Source organism: Martes martes (assembly GCF_963455335.1).
Source record: "Martes martes genome assembly, chromosome: 3".
Taxonomy (NCBI): domain Eukaryota; kingdom Metazoa; phylum Chordata; class Mammalia; order Carnivora; family Mustelidae; genus Martes; species Martes martes.
This window is the reverse complement of record NC_137890.1, coordinates 56,059,142-56,079,267: the sequence shown is the minus strand read 5'-3', so window position 1 is coordinate 56,079,267 and position 20,126 is coordinate 56,059,142. Positions and strand designations below refer to the sequence as shown.

General features: G+C 48.4%; 1 protein-coding gene across 1 annotated transcript in view; it reads left to right on the top strand.

The window, feature by feature from the left end:
• The window catches only part of SIAH3 (siah E3 ubiquitin protein ligase family member 3), a gene marked incomplete at its 3' end in the record, with an annotated part of 67,248 nt that extends 50,006 nt beyond the window's left edge, over nucleotides 1–17,242 (top strand). Inside the window, exon 2 of the mRNA XM_080798833.1 lies at nucleotides 16,574–17,242. Within this exon, the coding sequence (XP_080654959.1) occupies nucleotides 16,574–17,242 (669 nt within the window). The remainder of the gene's footprint in view (nucleotides 1–16,573) is intronic.
• Nucleotides 17,243–20,126: the final 2,884 nt, after the last annotated feature.

The window sequence follows — 20,126 nt, the reverse complement described above, 5'->3', positions numbered from 1 at the left end:
GGCTGCAGACTCAGAGAGGGGTGGGATGCTCTGGGGGGCTCAGCTCCCATGGTCAAAAGCCAGACTCCTGAGGCTCAAAACCCAGTTCTGCTACTATGAACCTTAAGGTCTTAGGAAAGCCCCTTAGCCTTTCTGTGCTCTCGTTTCTTGTTTCTTCATTTGCAAACTGCTAGTGATGACAGTCTCCACCTCCCAGAGCCCAGAGGAGGATTAAATGAGAGGAGGCATGTAATGCATTTAGCATGGGCCCTCAGCAGGTGTCAGCTAGATCAACTGTGTGTTGGGGCACAGCCTGCCATGATTTGTGTCCATATAGTACCTCCTTCCAAATGAATTTCGCTGTTTATAACACATTTTAACATATTCCTTGTATCCTCTAGGAAGGGAGGCAGATTTCATCATTCTCATTTTACAGTTATAAAAACGAAGGCCTGGAAAAGTGAAAAGAGTTGCTCTTGGTTTTGTAAGGAGTGGAAGGACTGAGATCACATCTCAACTCTGCAAGCTGGCTTTGCCCTGCCCTGCCATTGTCCATAATCTATGCCTCTCCTCCCTTTCTTAGCCAACACACGGAGATGTAGGTTTCATCAAGACATGGGAAGATGAGCCAGGCAAGTACTGTTAAGTGCTTGGCCAAGATCAAATGCAATGCAAATGCCCAAGTCTAGTGATGGGGAGAAATTGAAGAGACTTCCGTTCATTCTGGCTCCTGGACATGAGGCTGGTACGTTAGAAGGGCTAGGATTGAGGACTTGTCATTTCTGTGTTTTATGGAGGAAGGCTTCAGTGCCATTAAAAATTTACCTTCCTTCTGAAATACTCTCCAATATTGGAAGAATTTTTTGGCAGTGGTGGAGTGGGGGAAAGCATGGGGAGGAAGATAACATCCTTCCAAACTCCCCTTCCTTTACAGGTAGTTCATACAGAAATCAATCACTTTCCAGACCCTTAAAGTCCATCCCAGCTCCTCCGTCGCCTCCCATCCAACACTTCCTTCTTTTCTCTCTTACCTTCCCTTCCCTCTCCTCCCATTAGGTTCAGCATTAAGAGAAGAGAAAGTGAAAAAAGACGGGGCAACTTGCATTCAACCCTCTGCACGAAACTGGGCAAGATGCCGCCCTGACCATTCTCCTAGAAACCCCTTCCTGACCTCTGACTGCCTCTGCCACTCTCACCAGAAAACCCCGCTTTGTGACAATAGGGACCATGTTTGCTTCGTCCGCCAGTTTGTGCCCCGCACCTAGTAATTGCTCAACATACATTTGTTAAATGAATGAACAAGTGGACAAATGAATGAATGAATTCACTATGTAATAGCAGAACAGTGTGGAAATCATTGGAATGCTGTTGAGGAGAGTGCTGTTTGTTTATGCGGTACTACTTAAAACGGAGAGGAGGGGGCGCCTGGGGGGCTCAGTGGGTTTGGCTCAGGTTGTGATCTCAGGGTCCTGGGATTGAGCCCTGTATTAGGCTCTGTGCTTGGCAGGGAGTCTGCCCCCGCCCAACACACACACTCCCACTTGCATGTCCAGGCTCTCTCTCTCTCTTTGAAATACATAAATAAATCTTAAAAAAAAAAAAAAAAACCACCAAGAGAAGGAAGCTGCTTCTAACTTCTGAACATGAAAACCCAATTAAACTAAATAGTAGGAAATTGCAGGCAGTCATAAAAATGAAGAATTTATTAATTAAAGCTAAGCTCTCTGAAAGAGTGAGTTTAAATACTTTGAAAAAAATTCAGAAGCTAAAGCAACTTGCCATTCTGTGCTTTAAAAAATCCCCTCAGAGTTATGCTTCCCTCCTGCCCCTCCTGTGAAGTCAAGTTTATGTTCCAAGCTCTGTCTGGCCACGGGGGCTCTGAGGACTGACAAATTACGGGGTGTCTTGTGGATCAGGCAGCCCTACTGCCTGTGTTACAGAGGTACTTTGGAACCTGCAAGGACCGGGTGTTGTTAAAGAACCAGAAAGTGAAGAGGAATGTCTGAGATCTCTAAGAATCCTCTATCTGATTGCAAAAGGGCTGTCGGGCAGGCTGTAAGTAGGTGGGAGGAGGACAAGCCAGTATAGCTCCTCCTCCTCCTCCAAGTGCAGTCGTGACCCCGCGGCTCCAATCCCCTAGAGGCTGATGAGAAATGCAGAGCCTCAGCCCCAGCCCAGACCCGCTGACCCTGAGTCCGCACTTGCCCCAGATGTCCGGGGCACTCATGGGCACACTGCCGCATTTGTGGCACTCCTGGCTGACCCACTTTCTGTCCAGCAGTAAGAGGAGTTTTGCGGCTTATGATATACTACAGGGGACATTATGGGATTTACGCAAGTACAAGGCACAAAACCAGGTGCTTTGGATTATTCTGAGCTTTACATATGCCTTTCCTTCTAAACATTCCCCAGGGCATGGGGAAAAGCAGACAGACAGGAGGCAAGCCGAGCCCCTGGGGTGATCCTAAAAGCCAAGCAGCAGGCGTGGTAGGTGCACCCTGCAGCAATCCTGGCCTGCAGATGGGGACCCAATCTGCTTCCCCTTGGGCCGCCTGGAGGGCCTAGAACACCAGTAGAAAGTGAGCACCCTTCGCTGGGACATGGGGGATATGTGAACAAAACGGGGCCAACACTGAAAGGTAGCCATGGTGAATTCTGGAAGGAAATACACTTATGGGAACAATTTCAATTGCCTTGAAGTACATTGGGCTAATTATCTTAGCGGACACTAATAAACGCTGTTCCTTAGAGACACACGGTGACTGTAATAACTCAAAGATGAATATTGGATGAATGAGTTATTAGGGACTGGCCAGACCGCTAACCTCCCAAGCCCAGGGGGGCAGCTCTTCTCCCTTCTGCCTTCCTAGGCCTTCCCCCGAAGCCCAAGATTTTTTATTAAATATGTGCCCAGCTACTGGGAGAGCTTTAGAGTCAATAAAACACCTGCCCCTACTTCGCTTATGGGGATTTACTTGGAGCCAGCCACTTCCCATGGTGGTACTGGTCCTCAGTCCTCGACTGGGGTGAGGGGGCCCCACTGCAGAGAGGGAGGGAGCTTTTATTCAGCCAGGCACTCAGCCCAAAGTGACGGTCAGCCTCCTTTAACCCACTGACATGCACTGGTATTAGTTTCAGTCCTCAGCCGCTAATCTCATCTCAGAGAGTGACTGCCACCCCTAGAACCAATGGGCTGGCTACCCCATTCCCCGCATGACCGGGAATTCCCTCCCTCTACTGCCTTTCCACCTGGTTCCAGGCCCCGCATCTCCCTGGGAGTGCCAGCCCACAGGGCTCTTATGTACCCAAAGTTTGTCCCTGCTGTGACTCGCCTCCCCAAACTCCAGTCCCCTAGGTATTAGTGTCACAGGCAACCAGATCTTTGCACAATGTGCCCATTTAACAGTGACCTAGAGACAATGGCCACATATGCCACTCCCCTTCTTTCCTTTGTTCATATAGAGCTGGCAGGATACATAGAGCATAGCAATATCTCGATGGACTTCTGTGTGTGTGTGTGTGTGTGTGTGTGTGTGTGTGTGCGCACACGCGCGCACACCTAGATCAAGAGTTAAAATATGTCCAGCCCCCAAAGTTTCCCTCATGTCCGTTCCCAGTCAATATGCCTCCCCCAACAAAGTCTCTGTCAGCATAGATCAGTTTCACAAGTTTTTGAACTTCATAGAAATAGAATTAGTAAGTGTATATTCCTTTGTGTCTAGCTTTTCTTTATTCAACACATTTTTGAAGTTGAGCCGCATTGCTGTGTGTAGGAGGGTTCATCTCTTGTTACAGCTGTGTAGCATTGCATTGTGGGAATTTACCACAATGTATCCATTTAAAGGACATTTCAGTGGTTTTTGGATTTGGAGCTATTATGAATTGATCCTTCTATAAATATTCATGTGTACGTTTTTTCCTCACATAACACTCATTTCTGTCAAGTGTTGAATATCGCCATTAAGGATCTGAGGTTTTATTCTACTTGTAGGCTCGCAAAGTAGCCCACCCCAGTTTCACAGATGCTGGTGGAAGACACAAGACTCTTGGGTCAGAGATGCAGGGCAGTTTCTTAGCCCCAGCAACACAACCGCTAGGGTATTTGCCTTTTGGCTCAAGTTCCTTGAAACCCAATTCCCACAGGGTAGTGTAGAGAGGGTGGATGATGTCTGCACACACAGTAGGTTGCATTACAAAAGCTTAGAGACCCAAATCTCTTCTGATGTACAGTAAGCATGCCTGCCCTTCACTCCAAAGGAAGATACGGTGTCTGTGTCCCAAGGCTATAAGCAAACCGTCCTTTGCTCCAGAGAAACTCTCTCTCTATTCAAAGCTGTTCATTACAAAAACATCCTTGAAAACATGGTCTGGAATAAAGGACATTTGAGGGCCATGCTTGCAAGATATGCAAAAAAGTGCAAGAGATCAATGAAGATTTGCTTCCCAACAACTGTATGCCCAGGAGTGGAACTGCTGAGTCAAAGGGGCTGGAGAATATGTACCTTCCACAGATAACTGCCAAAAAAAATATTTCCCAAAGTGATTGTATCAATGTGCACTCCGAATAGCAGTGTATGAGAGTTTCAATCGTTCCACCTCCTTGCCAACACTTGGTGTTGCTGATCTGTTTCATTTAAGTCATCCTGATGTGACCATACCTCCTGTTTTTTGTTTTTTTTTTTTTTTCTGCTTCCACAAAGCAGGGCTGCAAACAAGTTATTGACAATGATGGTTCAAATCATCACAAGAACCACTGCTGTGGGCAGTGTAGATCAGAGGCTCTGGGGAAGCAGACAGACATACACGGCAAACTTCTCTCAGGAAACATGCTTTAAAGGTATAGAAAGTATGAGGTAGTTCCTAAGCAGGGTGGCTGGTCTCAAGGGAGGGCACTACTTATGCAATGCTCTCCAGGCCGGCCACCTCAAAGAGGAAAAAGGGGTGTGCAGGTGGGGAACGTGGGAGGGCCATTGACCAGACCTGCTCAGAGGATTGCCTAAACTTTCTAGCCACACCATGCTGGCCAAAATATTGGGGAAGGATGCTGAAAATGAAGATGATGATGAAGGTGATAGTCATCACTTACTGAGTACTAACTACATTCTGAGCCCTAAGCTAGGCTCTTTACCTATATTAAACTACTCCGTACATTGCAACCACTCTCTGTTGGCCAGGGATGAGATTGAACCAGTCCATAAAAGCCTTTTGCTAGCAAAAACATTGGTCTTGAGTGAGACTTGTCAGGGAGCTCTAAGGGAGATTTGGAAAGGCTTTGGTGTTTTTATGATTTCATCTAATTCCAGTATGAGCCTAGAAATTATACTGGGTGAATTGCCTTAGCCTACTTCTCAATCGACTAGCTGGTCAACAAGAAAGACAGTAGTAGTGAACACAACAATAATGGTAATCACATCTTCTTACTCTGGGCTAGGTACCACATGACGTGCTTTATATCTCATTCAGTCCTCGCTTCCACCCTATGATATAAAGTAATTCCCACTTTATAAAGAAACTAAAGCTTCGAGAGGTTAATTAATGAATCCACAGTCTCATAGTTTTTAGCAGCAAAGCCAGGATTCATTTCCAAGCTTGTGTGACTTCAAATAGGTTTTCTGTCTACTCTGTAGCCCTCTCTTTCCCTCTACTCTTCATCAAATGACATGGTTTCTATTTTAAGGATAAGCTTATAGGAAGGCTTAATTTGCTAAAGAAAATTATTTGGGAATTTAGCCTGCTGTTGAAAGATGGTCTTTCATGTGAAATGACCTCATCCTCTGCTCTAGATTTGGGGCTTTCTGGTGTTAGCTTCTAGATGTGAGTTGATAACCATCCTGGATGGACTAGAGGCCACATCCGTGCCTGTGTGCAGACACGGTGTTTGCTGACAGTGAAGCCATCCCCAGTCTTAATCATCCAGGAAAGAGGCAAGTGCTCAGGCAGGAAACCAGGATCCTAACAGGGGGTCCAAGGGGTTTCTCTCATAGCCTGGCCATGAAGGAGGAGGACAGTGTGTGAGCATGAATTCACCAGTGTGAAAAACTTGGAGACTGGGAGCCAGCACGGACAGACTGGAAAGTCCTAGAGGACAGGCCTAATATTATATACAGTAAGCGAGGCCTGACCCTAAGCACTGGTCCGCTTTGAAAGTCTAGTCAGAGTGAATTCAGGAATGCTTCTACTACATTTGACTCTGAATCAGCAAATAAAGAGTTCAAAGATACAGCCAGGATCAGAGACACCCACGAATGAACACCTCTCGACATTGCCTCCCCGGGTCCCTAAAGATACTAGAAATTCCACAGTCCCAGCAGCCACAGGCTAGGTACCAAAGGCTACTCTAGGGGTGGGGGATGGGGAAGGTATAGAGCTCCGGCAAGGGAGGGCGGAATTTGTAGTTCCTGGTCATGATGTCTTAAAAAAACAAAAAACATGGATGGCATATGGCCTTGGAGCAGTCTGGCCGTCAGAATGTCTCAGCCAGGACGCGCCTCTGCCCCCTCACAGCTTCGAAGCCTCCATTTGTAAATGTAGCCAATTGTGACCACCCGCGCGCTCTCCACGGTGATGGTGAGGACTCCTCTCAGGGCTCCTAGCGCACATGAGCACCTCCGCCACCCCAACCTGCGCTTGTCCATGCCGCCAGAAGTGGTGCTCCCAGCAGGCTAGGCACACCCCCTCACGTCCCTCCCTCAGTCTTAGAGTCATCCAGTGGACATGCTCATGGCACCGGGGCTCCAATTCATTTATTTTTCACCTTTAAACTGCTCACACGAGCACCAGGTTTCACTCACCAGTTACAGATAGAAAAATCTGACAACACAAAAAGTTGCTTTTAAGAAAAAATTCTTCCATCTACAAGACTCGTAACACTCATTAGCAGGCTCAAAATCTCGCAGATGAAAGACAGAGTTCAAGAATCAATGAAGACTGGAGTAGCACTCCTCTGACTCTGTTTTTGGACCGCAGTCCCGCCCCTAACATTTGCAGAGTTCAAGGCAAAAGTGCAAACGGAGGTCCACATCCTGACAAGTCCAGATACTTACAAGCAAAAATCAAGGTAAGAGACTCTTCAAATATGTTCCACCCTCCCACTGTAATAATTGTGCCTTCATAGCGATCTGCGTGGCCACAGTCCCCAGCCAATGACCTGTCTCACTTTCTTCCTGATGAGGCTTAATCCTGCACTGTGAGAGGTCTCAGGCAAAGGCATGGGAGTCCCCACTGGCCACACATCCAAGGTCTGTGTATATCCCCCCAAAATAATCACCCATTGGCCACATCTCATGTTTAATGGTCCACCTTCTGGATGTTGGATCCCAGGAATAACTTAGCTGTAGGAAGCTGACCTAGAGCTATTGGGTAGAGAATTCCAGGATCCCAGATATCTGGAGTGTGGGTTACAAGGCCCAATTCAGAGGCTCTGGCTAGGCACAACCCATTAGTGTCTCATCTCATGAGGAGGGGTACAGCTGGAGGAGGGCCAATAAGCTTTGGCTGGACTGAAGTTACTTCCTGGTGACTGCAAGCAGAAAATAACTAATAAGGAAGTATGGGTGCATTCAGCCTTTTGTTAGGTCAGCAGTCCCACCGAGGCATGGGAGGGGAAAGTGGGTCTAGATCTGTCTAGCAGATAGGCAGATTTCCTGGGTTGATCCAGCAGACTGTCCCTCCAAACAACTTGTAAAAAGCAATCTGCTGTCGATAAAAGGAATGCCTGAAGCTCAGAGTAATCTTCATAAAGAGTAAATGCAAATAAAGTACCTCTCTGACATGAAAAGTATGTTCAACGCTTTCATTTTACTTCCTATGATGGCAGCTAAGCACACCTCATTGCCCTCCCCTAGCCAGAGCCCAGCACACTCTATGTCCCATTGCTGTCGGGTTCTGGGCAAGGAGCCCCCAGGAGACCTTTCTGACATGCCCACAGCTGTGGATGCACATGGACACGCACACCAACACTCACCCCAGGCATTTCTGTAGGACCTGAGAATAAAAAGTAGAGGACAGGGGCACCTGGGTGGCTCAGTGGGTTAAAGCCTCTGCCTTCGGCTCAGGTCATGGTCCCAGGGTCCTGGGATCGAGCCCCACATTGGGCTCTCTGCTCGGCAGGGAGTCTGCTTCCCTTCCTCTCTCTCTGCCTACTTGTGATCTCTCTGTCAAATAAATAAATAAAATCTTAAAAAAAAAAAAAAAGTAGAGGACAAAGCCTCCAGTAGAAAACAAACAGCTTTCCTATGGATAGGGCCCAGAACAGGGTTCCATTTATAAGTCATGCATGCATTTATTCACTCCAGCAACAAGGATTTATTGAGAGTCTACTAGATGCCACACATGGCAAAGTGCCAGATTTGCCCATTGCTGGGCTGGGTGTGGGGGAAACTAAATACAGAGCCTTGCCCTCAATGGCTTGCAACTGAGTTGAAGAGAGAAGGCCATGAGCTACTGATTTTCAGTGTGAGCTTCAAGAAGTCTTCACTGCTGCTTGAATTCACGGGCAGGGAGAATGATGGCATCCATCTCACAGAGGCTGATGGGTCTCCCACAGACAGCACCTGTTGGGACTGTGGCTGACCCATGTAAAGGATATAAAGGACAAGGACCAGCATGATCCTCATATGTGAAGCTATCACTAAGGCACCGATGGGCATGACAAATATGTAGCCAGACCTGTTGCATGTCAGGTGCCGCGTTAGCAGCGAGGACCTGTGAACAGTAAGTCCCCACCCTGAAGGCTCTCAAAAGGCGGGAAACTGTCTTGCTAAATTAGCAAATAGCTAAATTGCTAAATTTAGCTATTTTAGCTAAATTAGCTAAATTGCTAAATTAGCAACAACATGTGTTGGAGAGGATGTGGAGAAAGGGGAACCCTCTTACACTGTTGGTGGGAATGCAAGTTGGTGCAGCCACTTTGGAGAACAGTGTGGAGATTCCTCAAGAAATTAAAAATAGAGCTTCCCTATGACCCTACAATTGCACTACTGGGTATTTACCCCAAAGATACAGATGTAGTGAAAAGAAGGGCCATCTGTACCCCAATGTTTATAGCAGCAATGGCCATGGTCGCCAAACTGTGGAAAGAACCAAGACGCCCTTCAATGGATGAATGGATAAGGAAGATGTGGTCCATATACACTATGGAGTATTATGCCTCCATCAGAAAGGACGAATACCCAACTTTTGTAGCAACATGGACAGGACTGGAAGAGATTATGCTGAGTGAAATAAGTCAAGCAGAGAGAGTCAAGTATCATATGGTTTCACTTATTTGTGAAGCATAACAAATAACATGGAGGACAAGGGGAGATGGAGAGGAGAAGGGAGTTGAGGGAAATTGGAAGGGGAGGTGAACCATGAGAGACTATGGACTCTGAAAAACAATCTGAGGGTTTTGAAGGGGCAGAGGGTGGGAGGTTGGGGGAACCAGGTGGTGGGTACTGGGGAGGGCGCATATTGCATGGAGCACTGGGTGTGGTGCAAAAACAATGAATACTGTTATGCTGAAAAGAAATTTAAAAATAAATAAATAAACACTAACAAATAAAAGAAAAAAAAAAAAGGCAGGAAACTATTCAGCTGCAAATCACTGAACCCTGGGCAGCCAAAGGCCGGGATCTAGGAACTAAAGAAGGTCCCTGAGAGCTCAAGGACTGAGTCATATCTTTTGTGTTCAAAATGTCACCCGCATAGCCCTTCCCAGCCCCTCACAGAGTGATACTGTACTGTATTTATACGATGACCAGGTTGGTCAAGAGGTTTTTGAAGTCATAGCAATGGTATCTGTGTAGACACCCATATGGACACCTCTCATTGCTCTCTGCCCTTGGACCTTGGTTTTAAACAGTTTTGTCCACCAAAATTGTCACGTTCGTCTTTTCTAACTGGTGAATGTCATACATATCCCAAGACCTGAGGCTTTTGTGCACTTGATAACCGATATCTCCTTGCTCAACTTAAACATAATGTTGATCATCAGTCAAGAAACTGCGGGGCGCCTGGGTGGCCCAGTGGGTTAAAGCCTCTGCCTGCGGCTCAGGTCATGATCCCGGAGTCCTGGGATCGAGCCCCGCATCCTGGGATCGAGCCCCGCATCGGGCTCTCTGCTCGGCAGGAAGCCTGCTTCCCGATCTCTCTGCCTGCCTCTCTGCCTACTTGTGATCTCTCTCTCTGTCAAATAAATAAATAAAATATTTAAAAAAAAAGAAAGAGAGAAAGAAAGAAAGAAAGAAAGAAACTGCATATGCAGCAGTATAACAGAGACAAGTAATTAGAATCTCTTAGAGACAGTCCTTGAGGCTTGGCAGCCAAATACAGGATTATTTAGGGAATAAGCTTCCAGGCCCATCCCTAAAGTAAAGAATCCCTCTGAAGCATTTAAACCCATCTTCATGGCTTGAAAACCACAAATTTTATCAAGGCGAGTCCATTTCTAGCATTTATTATTCTGATTAACTCACTACTAATTTTGCCAATGAAAACCTCTGCGAAATGTTAATTAGCAGCATCTGGTGTAGATCAGAAATATGGATACTAATTGAGGCAGTTGGAGTCATTATCTCTGGAGTGTGGCCTTCCTGATAAAATGCTGGATGATCCCCTCAAAGTGTGAATTCCTGATTAGGGAATTGACAGCCCCTAGAGTGCAGGTTAAAAAAGGTGTACATTCATATCACATTCCCTCCTCTAAAGTACTTTAGAGAAGATTACAGACATTATCATGCTGTCCCTAGGAATATCCCATCCATCTGTGGACCAAGTCTAACTAAGTCTGGGGGAAACGGAGCATGACACACATTTGCTAATGAAGATGTCCCCACCCAGGTGACAAAAGCCCCACCGTTGTTTTCTATCTCAGCTGAACTTTCTTTTTTTTTTTAACCGTTTGGAAGGCATTCCAGAGTCCTCCTCTGTTTTGTGGGCACGTGTACCGTCAGTCTAGGTTTTGAGGAAAAGACGTGAAGAGCCAGGGCGTCCCAGGAAAATGGAATAGGCAACACTCAGCCTTCCACCTTGACCGTCCTTCCCAGAAACGATGAACATTTGTAGCCACTACAGAGTGGGGACCTGGGAGTAGTTATAATCATTCCCTCATCTTAGCAGACCTGATTCTGGACTCGGTTTGGGTCTTGCTCTTATCCCCAGACTCTGATACCTGCCCGGAAATGTTACGCCCTCCCCCATCAGCTCTTCCCGTGTGTGAAATGCACCTCTAGGGATAACCTCACTGCCTTTGCCCCTTCACTAAGCACCAGTGACCCCCGTTAAGGCATTCTCACAAATGAGGGCACGAGCAAACACAGAGCAAACGCCTGTCATTTGAAACTGGCTACAAACCCTCCTTCCACTGAAACGCCATAGCAAGGCTTGCTGCTCAGAGAGAGCAGAGGCTAGGGAAAGGGCCACTCGATTTTCCAGGGGCAGCTTTCCTCTTTGGAGGCCAGGATTTGGAGAGATAGCCATTACCAGCCATGGAAGTGTGGCTGATCAAATTAAGGCAGGCGTTTTTTAAATTCAATTACACCCTCAGTGGAAATGGTCTCACTAATGCTTGGGGAAAGAATTATACCCAGTCCATAAAGCCTAACACTTCTAAACCCAATTTTGTACATTATTCTAAAGGTTAATTCAAGATCTCTCTTCCAAACGGGAAGTTAAATACAGCCAATGGGAGGAAGGCGTCCGCTGACTGATGGAGGAGTTTATCAGTCAGTAAGAGTTCATTAGTTTTAATTAGTGTAATCACTAATGTTGCATTAACAGTTTAGTGAAGAAAAGTAATTACTCACACATCCACTGTATTAGATGGGAAGATTAGAATTCATTTTCCAAAAACGATTAGCATTTTGCCAATTAAAAGAATCCTTTTCTCCCTGCCAGGAGCCCTGTGACCTCAGTCACCCAAGGATCATTTCAATGAAACATATTTTACATCAGAAAATGGAGCAGGACGAAGTGAAGAATTAAGGCAGTGTTTATTCTCAGAGGCTTCTTAGGGCACAGCAAGTGCCCGGGCTCGCTGAGTTTATAATGTCGTGCTCTATTTGCACAGTCATTCACTTCAGTCGCTTTGGATGACGTCCCGGGCTTTGTCTCCCTGCAGCAATTAAAAAATGAAAACAGGCTAGTGGAAGATGAGGCCAAAAGGAAGCAACAGAGAGTCCATGTGGAACGGCCATTGCTAAGGTCCTCTGGTTGGACAAGTGTAGGGATTTGCCACCGGCCACATCCTGAGCGCACAGGAGACCTCTGAGGCATGAAGCTGTGTCTCCCGGGCTCCCCTAATGCCTTCCCCTGAGCACTGGTGCCATCTTGGTTTCTCAACCGCTTGCCAGCTCTCGGGCCACCTCTGCTCCATCTCTACCAGCCCCCACCTCCCCAGCCACTTGGGACTTGTCATCTCTGCTGTTTGCCTCATCAGCAAACCTTTGACCTATTTTGTTAGGGCATACACTCCACACCTTGCCCCCACCGTAAATGTCATTTCTCCCTGACGGGAACAGCTACCTCCCCTATTTAGTACTCAGAGCTCCACCCCCACCCCCACCCCCTGCAGCTTTGCATTCCATATTACACAAACTCAGAGTGAGCTACCAAGGCAGGAACACAGGTCTTACTCCGTCAGGAATTCTCAGCCCCTTGTGCTTATTAGAGGCTGCGTACATTTTTATCAAATGCCTAAATGAATTGTAGGAATGCAACCATCTCCCCCCTCTATCAGCCTCATCAAATTTCAGCCCAGGAGGCCCAGCCTGGTCAGATCAGCAAATACCACAGAGGAGGGAACAGAGATATTCGAGTACAGGTGGGCATTCCCTCTTCACCTGTGCGTCTCACCCAGCACCCTTTCCAAAGGGAGCTGTTCCTTGTTGAGTGCATCTCTGGGCTCCCTTCTGGTAGGTCTCTGATAGGCTTTGGCCAATGGGAGGTGCTGGCAGGAGTTTGGAGGGAGGGAAAAAAGGGACACCAGGGTCTTTCTTCCCTACCCTCTCCCTACTCTGAGTTCATGTGTCTGATATTAGCTGTACAGAGCAGGATACAGGAAATGGAAAATGGATGGGGAGAAGGGCTTATGGAGAATAATGAGCTCAGAGATCCATTTCTGAGAGGAATTTCCGGATGGTCTGTTGTCATGGGTCAGTGTTGTGACAGGAGACCCCAGGGCAAGCTGATGCTGGGGTCTCTGAGCCCTTATGTTGGCCAGTGCTCAGCCCAGAGTGGTCCCCAAGTGCAAGGATCAGCGGACCAGGGCAGACAGAGACAGGCACGGACCAAGACAGAAGGCCACCCGAGTAATCGCCCCAAACCACATCCAAATGGAAATGCCATCTTGATGTAATCCTTGATGTCCTTATTAAAGCTGTGTCACAGGCATTATTTCATTTGATCCCCAAACCACCCTTGGAGAGAAATATTTTGTTGATAGGGAAACTGACTTAATCAGGCCTGCTGGACAAGTAAACAGCCAAAGAGACTGAAGTCGGCTGACATCCAGCCTGTGATCTTTCCAGTCTGTGATCTGTGTCACCTTTGACTGATACGGGCTGTATTCCTGGCTGCTCCCCTTATGAGCGCTGTGACTTTGGGCAAGTGATTTAACCTCTGTGTTTTTTCATTGGCAAGACAAATGTGATTGTTGTAAAGACAAAGTGAGAAAAAGGAGCTTCTTAGAGGCTGGAAGAGGGGACAGAGCTTGGGGCTTTCCATGAGAGGCTGAGACCAGGCCACCTTGAGCCTAGCTGCCAGGCCTGAGTCTGCTAGAAGGATCTGGGCAGGGGCTGGCCCCTGGCTGACAGAGTATGTCAGCCCTGGGCTTTGTACAACCCCAAGGGATGGGAGGAACTTCTCCTCCCCCGCAGATTAAATGGTACATGCCACCAGCAGGCAGGTAGGAACTAAGCCAGATTTAATTTTATTTTTTTTAAAGGGAATTAAAAAAAAATTAAATGAAATAATTATTTTAAAAAACACCAATTTTTTGTTGCCTAATTCTTAGTTGTGGCTATATCCTAGTTAGTTCCCTTCCTATATTTAACCCTAAAGGTAAGTCAGATTCATCACTAGCAGGATTCTAGAACACAGCCTCGTTCTCCGTGGCCCTGGTAGGTGCACAGGATGGGTGACAGCAGGCTGCCCATTAGCTTCTGTCCAGAAACTGGGAGAGAACTCCTGAAAGGGCCCCAGGAGCTCCCAGTCCAGGTTTGCTGCATTCCCTGGGGCAGAGCACGGAAGCAGAGCTGGAGCTGACCACTCTAGAAGCAGAGCTAGCTTGACCCCCACCTACCTCCAGATCACCTGGGCCCCACGGGGACCAGCCTGGTGCACCATGTGGGTGTGTGACTGCCATGGACGGGGGGAGCCCCTGATGCCCTACAGAAAGAGAAGCTAGCCAGGCCTCCACCATTAGCCATCCCTGGAGCCCAGGCAGCTATAAACCCCGGGCAGACCTTCACCCTCACCCTCTACATGCTGGAGAGGGAAGGAAATGAGGGGAGGAGGCAAGGACCCAAAGGGACCTGTCGTCCTTCTGAAAAGTGCGTGGAGCACTAGAGCAGAACCGGGGCTGGAGGCAGGGACAAACACAGGGAGGGGAAGTGGGAACAGAGCTGCTGTGTGCCGAGTCAGGAGGTGTGCAAATGGACGCCAGTCTTTCATTTATGAGCCCTGGGACCTTGGGACTGTTACTACGGGAACCTGTTCCTTCAGCTGAAATCTATGAATCATAGTCCTCGCGTCACAGGGAGAACCCTTACGAAAATCACAGTTAATGATATGCACCCTAATGTCTGTGCCGCCCCACAGCCAGAAACGTGGTTTGTTTTGCTCACAGCTGTATCCCTAGCACCCTCTGGTCTGGCCATGGAAGGTATTCCATAAATGTCTACTGATGCCCAATCAGAAGGAGCCCTCTCAGCTCCTCATGTTCATGAGGGCATTCGTGGACACACCGCCATGAGGAGCAGAAGGTCGGGAGAGTCTGAGGGTGGAGGGCTCCTTGCGTTGAGCCCCCAGGAAGCTGCTCTGGGGCGGTGAGCTTGAAACAGGGCAGAATGTGGCAGTGAGGTGAAGTCCCAGGGATCAGAGTAAGGCTCCCTCCCTGGGAACGGCAGCCCTGCTGCACCTAGTCAGTTCTGCACCCCACCTCAGGGCCTGGGAGAAGGGCACCCAAGACAGCACAGCCCCTGGCCGCATGGGAAGGACAAACGGGCACTTACCGAAATTTTGTTCTAAAAATAATAACAATGATGGGGCGCCTGGATGGCTCAGTGGGTTAAAGCCTCTGCCTTCAGCTCAGGTCATGATCCCAGGGTCCTGGGATCGAGCCCCACATTGGGGTCCCTGCTCAGGGGGGAGCCTGCTTCCTCCTTGACCTCTGCCTCCTTTTCTGCCTACTTGTGATCTCTGTCTGTCAAATAAATAAATAAAATCTTTTTTAAAAAATAAAAAATAAAAATAATAACAATGACAAGAAAGGGAGGCAGAAATTCCCCTGACCTCCAATGCCTGTGCAAAAATATTAACAGTATCAAAAACGAAAAAAAACACCAACTTTTTTTTTGCTTTTGTTGTTGTTGTTGTTCTTTATGACTAGTGACCATCATAATGTATGTTGAGGGGGACATTGCCTATTTGTTTCCAAATCTTGTTAAAGAATCAGCAAGACATAAATATTGTATTTTCTTGGACTGAATATTCAGAATCGCAGCCACCCAAGGCATCTACCTCAATTTTTTAGGGTTTTTTTTTCTTAATGTACTATTATATTTGGACAATCTCTTTTTTTTCAGGAGGAATCTTCTATAGGAGCTTCTATTTTTTTTTTAATCGGAAAAAAAAATCTAGATTCTATACCAAAATGAAATATCATGGAGAAGACTTAACAATGTCTCAGCATCTAAATCTGGAAAAACACTCAAAACAATTAATTGCGTCTCATAAAAGCATTTGTCAAATCAATAATCACAAGTGTTGGCAAGGACGTAGAGAAACTGGAGTCCTCTTACATGGCTGACAAGAACATGAAATGGTGCCGTCGCTTTGGAAACCAGTCTGGCAGTCCCCTCCTTTTTTAAGAAATAAAGCTTTCCCTGGGCACCTGGGGGGCTCGGTTGGCTAAGCGTCAGACTCTTGATCTTGACTCAGGTCATGATCTCAGGGTTGTGAGACTGAGCCCCGGGTCAGCCTCCACATTCAGCACGGAGGGTGCTTGAGATTCACTCTTTCCCTCTCCCTTTGCCCCTCCCCTTTCTATGGAAGGAAGGAAGGGTGGGGAGGAAGGAAGGGTGGTAAGGAAGGAAGGAAGGAAGGAAGGAAGGAAGGAAGGAAGGGAGGGGGGAGGAAGGAAAGAAAGAAGGAAAGGAGGAGGAGGGAGGGAGGGAGGAAGGGGGGAGGAAGGGAGATGGGGGAGTGGGGATGAAGGGAGGAAGGAAGAGGGGAGGAAGGAAGGAAGGGAGGGAGGGAGGGTGAGAGGGAGGGAAAGCAAACAAGCTCTCTCTACCTGCACTGGGACGTCTGCTTTTAACCCCTGACATACCTGGGGAGCCACGGCAGGGCCAAGAGACTGGCCTAAGCCACTAACCCTCTGCTCTCTCTCCCACAGTATGTGTCCAGCCGCCGTGCCATCGCTCAGAGCGCACCAGAGCAAGGCAGCTTCCCCCCCCACCACCTCACCCACCACCACCGCCATCACCGTCCCCACCATCACCTCCGCCACCATGCTCGCCCACACCACCTCCACCACCAGGAGGCAGGGCTGCACGCTGCCCAGGTGACGCCCTGCATATGCCCCCTGTTCTCCTGCCAGTGGGAAGGCCACCTGGAGGTGGTGGTGCCCCATCTACGGCAGATGCACAGGGTTGACATCCTCCAGGGAGCAGAGATCGTCTTCCTGGCCACGGACATGCACCTGCCCGCACCAGCCGACTGGATCATCATGCACTCCTGCCTGGGCCACCACTTTCTGCTGGTGCTTAGGAAGCAGGAGAGGCACGCAGGGCACCCCCAGTTCTTTGCCACCATGATGCTGATTGGGACCCCCACCCAGGCCGACTGCTTCACCTATCGCCTGGAGCTCAACAGAAACCATCGGCGTCTGAAATGGGAGGCCACCCCCCGGTCTGTTCTCGAGTGTGTGGACTCAGTGATCACTGACGGGGACTGCCTCGTCCTCAACACCTCACTGGCCCAGCTCTTCACTGACAACGGCAGCCTGGCCATCGGGATCGCCATCACGGCTGCGGAGGTCTGCCCGTCAGAAGCCGAGACGTGAAGCCGGAGGCCACTGGACGTTCGGGCCCAGCCACCTGCCCCCAGACGCTCTACCTGTGTCCCTGGGAATCTCCGAAGGCCGGGACCCCAGGCTTCTTTTTATTCTTCTCCCTCCTTCCCTCCTTTCTTTTTTTGTCTCAGGTACTTTGTGGTATTTAGTATTTGTCCGCCGTGGGCGTTAGAGTAGGTAAACAGCCTGTGATTCACGATCTTGGTGCGAGACTCGTCCTGATTTGTCAGTATAGCTTCACAGAGCATTCGTAACCTGATGTGTCCAGAATGGTGAGTTCCCGCACCCCCAGTGCCCTTCTCCACTGCTTCCCACATAAGCAAAAGCCACTGAGACCGTGAAGCGGACTGTTGGGGTTGAGGGGAGGTTTAGCGTCTGAATCCTCTCTTCCTTTTCTCTTCGTCTATTTCCGACCGAGCTACCTCTAAGATGTGAGGACAGCAGGTTGGGGAAGGCGACCTGGCCCACTCAGAGTTATGTTTCAGACCAGCCAGACACAACTCTGACACCTTCCCAGGAACCTTAGGGTCAGAGCTAAGCTGCCTGGATGTGAGGAGACAGGGTCCCCTCTGAAGGCCAGGGCACCGGGCTGCCAGGGACATCCCATCATGAGGCTGCCAGGGGCTGTCCTTCCTTGCGCTGGGGTCAGAGCCCTCGTGTTTATGGTGCTCTCCTGAAAACCTCTTTGCCCTCTGTTAAGCAAGTAGGAGAAAAGAACAGGCAAGATGCAGGGGAAGAGAAGCAGCTGAGAAAAAAGATAAATTAATCTCCCACCTCTGGGAGGGCGTTCTCTCCTCGGAGAGTTTTATTATCAAATTGTAAAATCCATCAATCCTTTCACTGGGGTGGAACTCTTCTGTAACGTGCGAAGAAATCCACTTTACTCTTGATACCCCGTAAAGCAGAATCGTAACTCGGCATCAGACCCAAGGAATTGGGAGGGTGAGCCAGGACCTTTGACCTCTGGAGGTCAGAGGTGACTCATACACCTGGGGCAGGGGAGAGGAGGTCCTCTTTCTTTTTCTTACGGCACACAAACATAGTCACTGGTCAGCTATTGCCAGCTCCCTGTTGCAGTGCGAATGGAAAGGTGACAGAAATCCATCTTGCCTCTACATAGACTGCTTCCTCACGTTTGCTTGTCAGAACAATTCAACACCTTCTTGTAGAAGTTTCTCTCATGTATTTGAAGAGAGTAAGCATGTTTAAAGGGACTTTGTCTCTTCTGTTCAAAGGTGAACATCATTCAGCCTTCCCGGTATACTCTCTTCTCCTTCCTAATGTTTGTGTTCTTTCTTTGGCTATACTTTGGTCGCTGAAGAGCATGGCACCAAACCCCACACAACACTCAGCAGAACTGAGTGAGTCTCTGCCACGCAGATGTGGCTCTCTGGCCCGTTCCCTCACCCCAGCTATCTCGGCTGTGTCTGGGCAGCCCTCCAAGTGAGTACTTAGTTTCAGGCAACTTGCCCTGGTTCGCCATCAGCAGTCTTTTCCCCACTAAAAATAATTGCTCCCGAAACACAACACCCTTCCCCCCCATATTAGATCATCCTCCAGTCACCTCTGCTGTCAATCCACACCCCAAGCACCAGGAAGGTGGTGCCAGTCAGTAGAAGATTCCCTAAAGCAGTCCCTTCTAGTCACACAGCAATCGCTGAGACCAAATCGTGAGGCCAAACTTTGGTCAGGTTAGAGCCCCAAGGGGGCCTATAAACATCGTATCACTGACTGAGGCAAACATCAGGTCACGGTCCCAAGGAAAGGGTTGGAATCTGCTCACTCTGTCAGAACATCCTAGCAGGGCACCAGCTCTGCCCTTGAACCACACAGGCGCCCAGGAACAAGCTGAGGCTGGTTGGCCAGCACAGGAGAGGCGGGCTCACTTGGTTCCTTCCTTTATCCACAGGCCCTTCCCCAAAACCTCAGATCTCCTTGCCTGTAAGTTATACTTCAAGAAGGCACAGTTCCTCCCCTGGTTCCTGATACTCAGCTACTCTGAAACATTTCTGTAGCATCACAGGTGCCCCAGACAAACCAACAGACAAAACCTCAACGAGAATATAATTACAGTCCACAGGACCTTAGAATTCCTGCAGACATCACCTCTGCCTTCTTCTTGTGCTGTTACCTGAGCCAAACTGGTAATAACTTCAGGTTATTATTGCACAGAAGACTGGATTATGAATGGGGGACCCCAGACAGGAACTTGTATTTTGGGCACTTAGGAATGTTTAGAATAAAGGGTAGGAATGTTTCCTTTTCATCCATCTATGGTGCTCCCCAGAAGGCCTTCCTCTCCATAGCCACACGTGAGGAATTAAAGAAAAAAGAGCAAACCAAAAAACAATGATGAGAGAAGAGAAAACAGCACCAACAGTGTGTTGTAGTGAGCTTTACCGCTACAAACTGCTCCCACATTCCAGTCTCGGGTTAAGTAAATCCTTGGCGGCATCCTCAATTTACTGGAAAAAAATAGAGATTCAGAGACATGAAATGACTTTCCCAAGGTCACACACCAAGTGGTTAGGGCCATGATTAGAACCTGGCCAAATGACTACAAATTCGGTGTTCTTGAAAAAGGAAGACTGACCCCAAATATTCAGCAGTGTTCCCTCCCACCTCCTCAGTGGACTGATGGTCCCAAGGGTCAACCCGGTCTTTGTTCTGGGATACCTGAGGGATCAGGGAGAGAGAGAGACTGGAGCACATTTGCTCTTAAAGGCAGCTCAGCTGGAAGAACTGGTCAACCTAGAAGCAGAGGGTGGGGTGGTGGGAGCGGGAACTGGCTGTGGAGTCTTCCGTGCCCTTGGGCTCCAGGATCCTCATTCTTAGATTTCCCAGAGTCTGGAGTCTGTTGGTGAAGAGCTCTGGG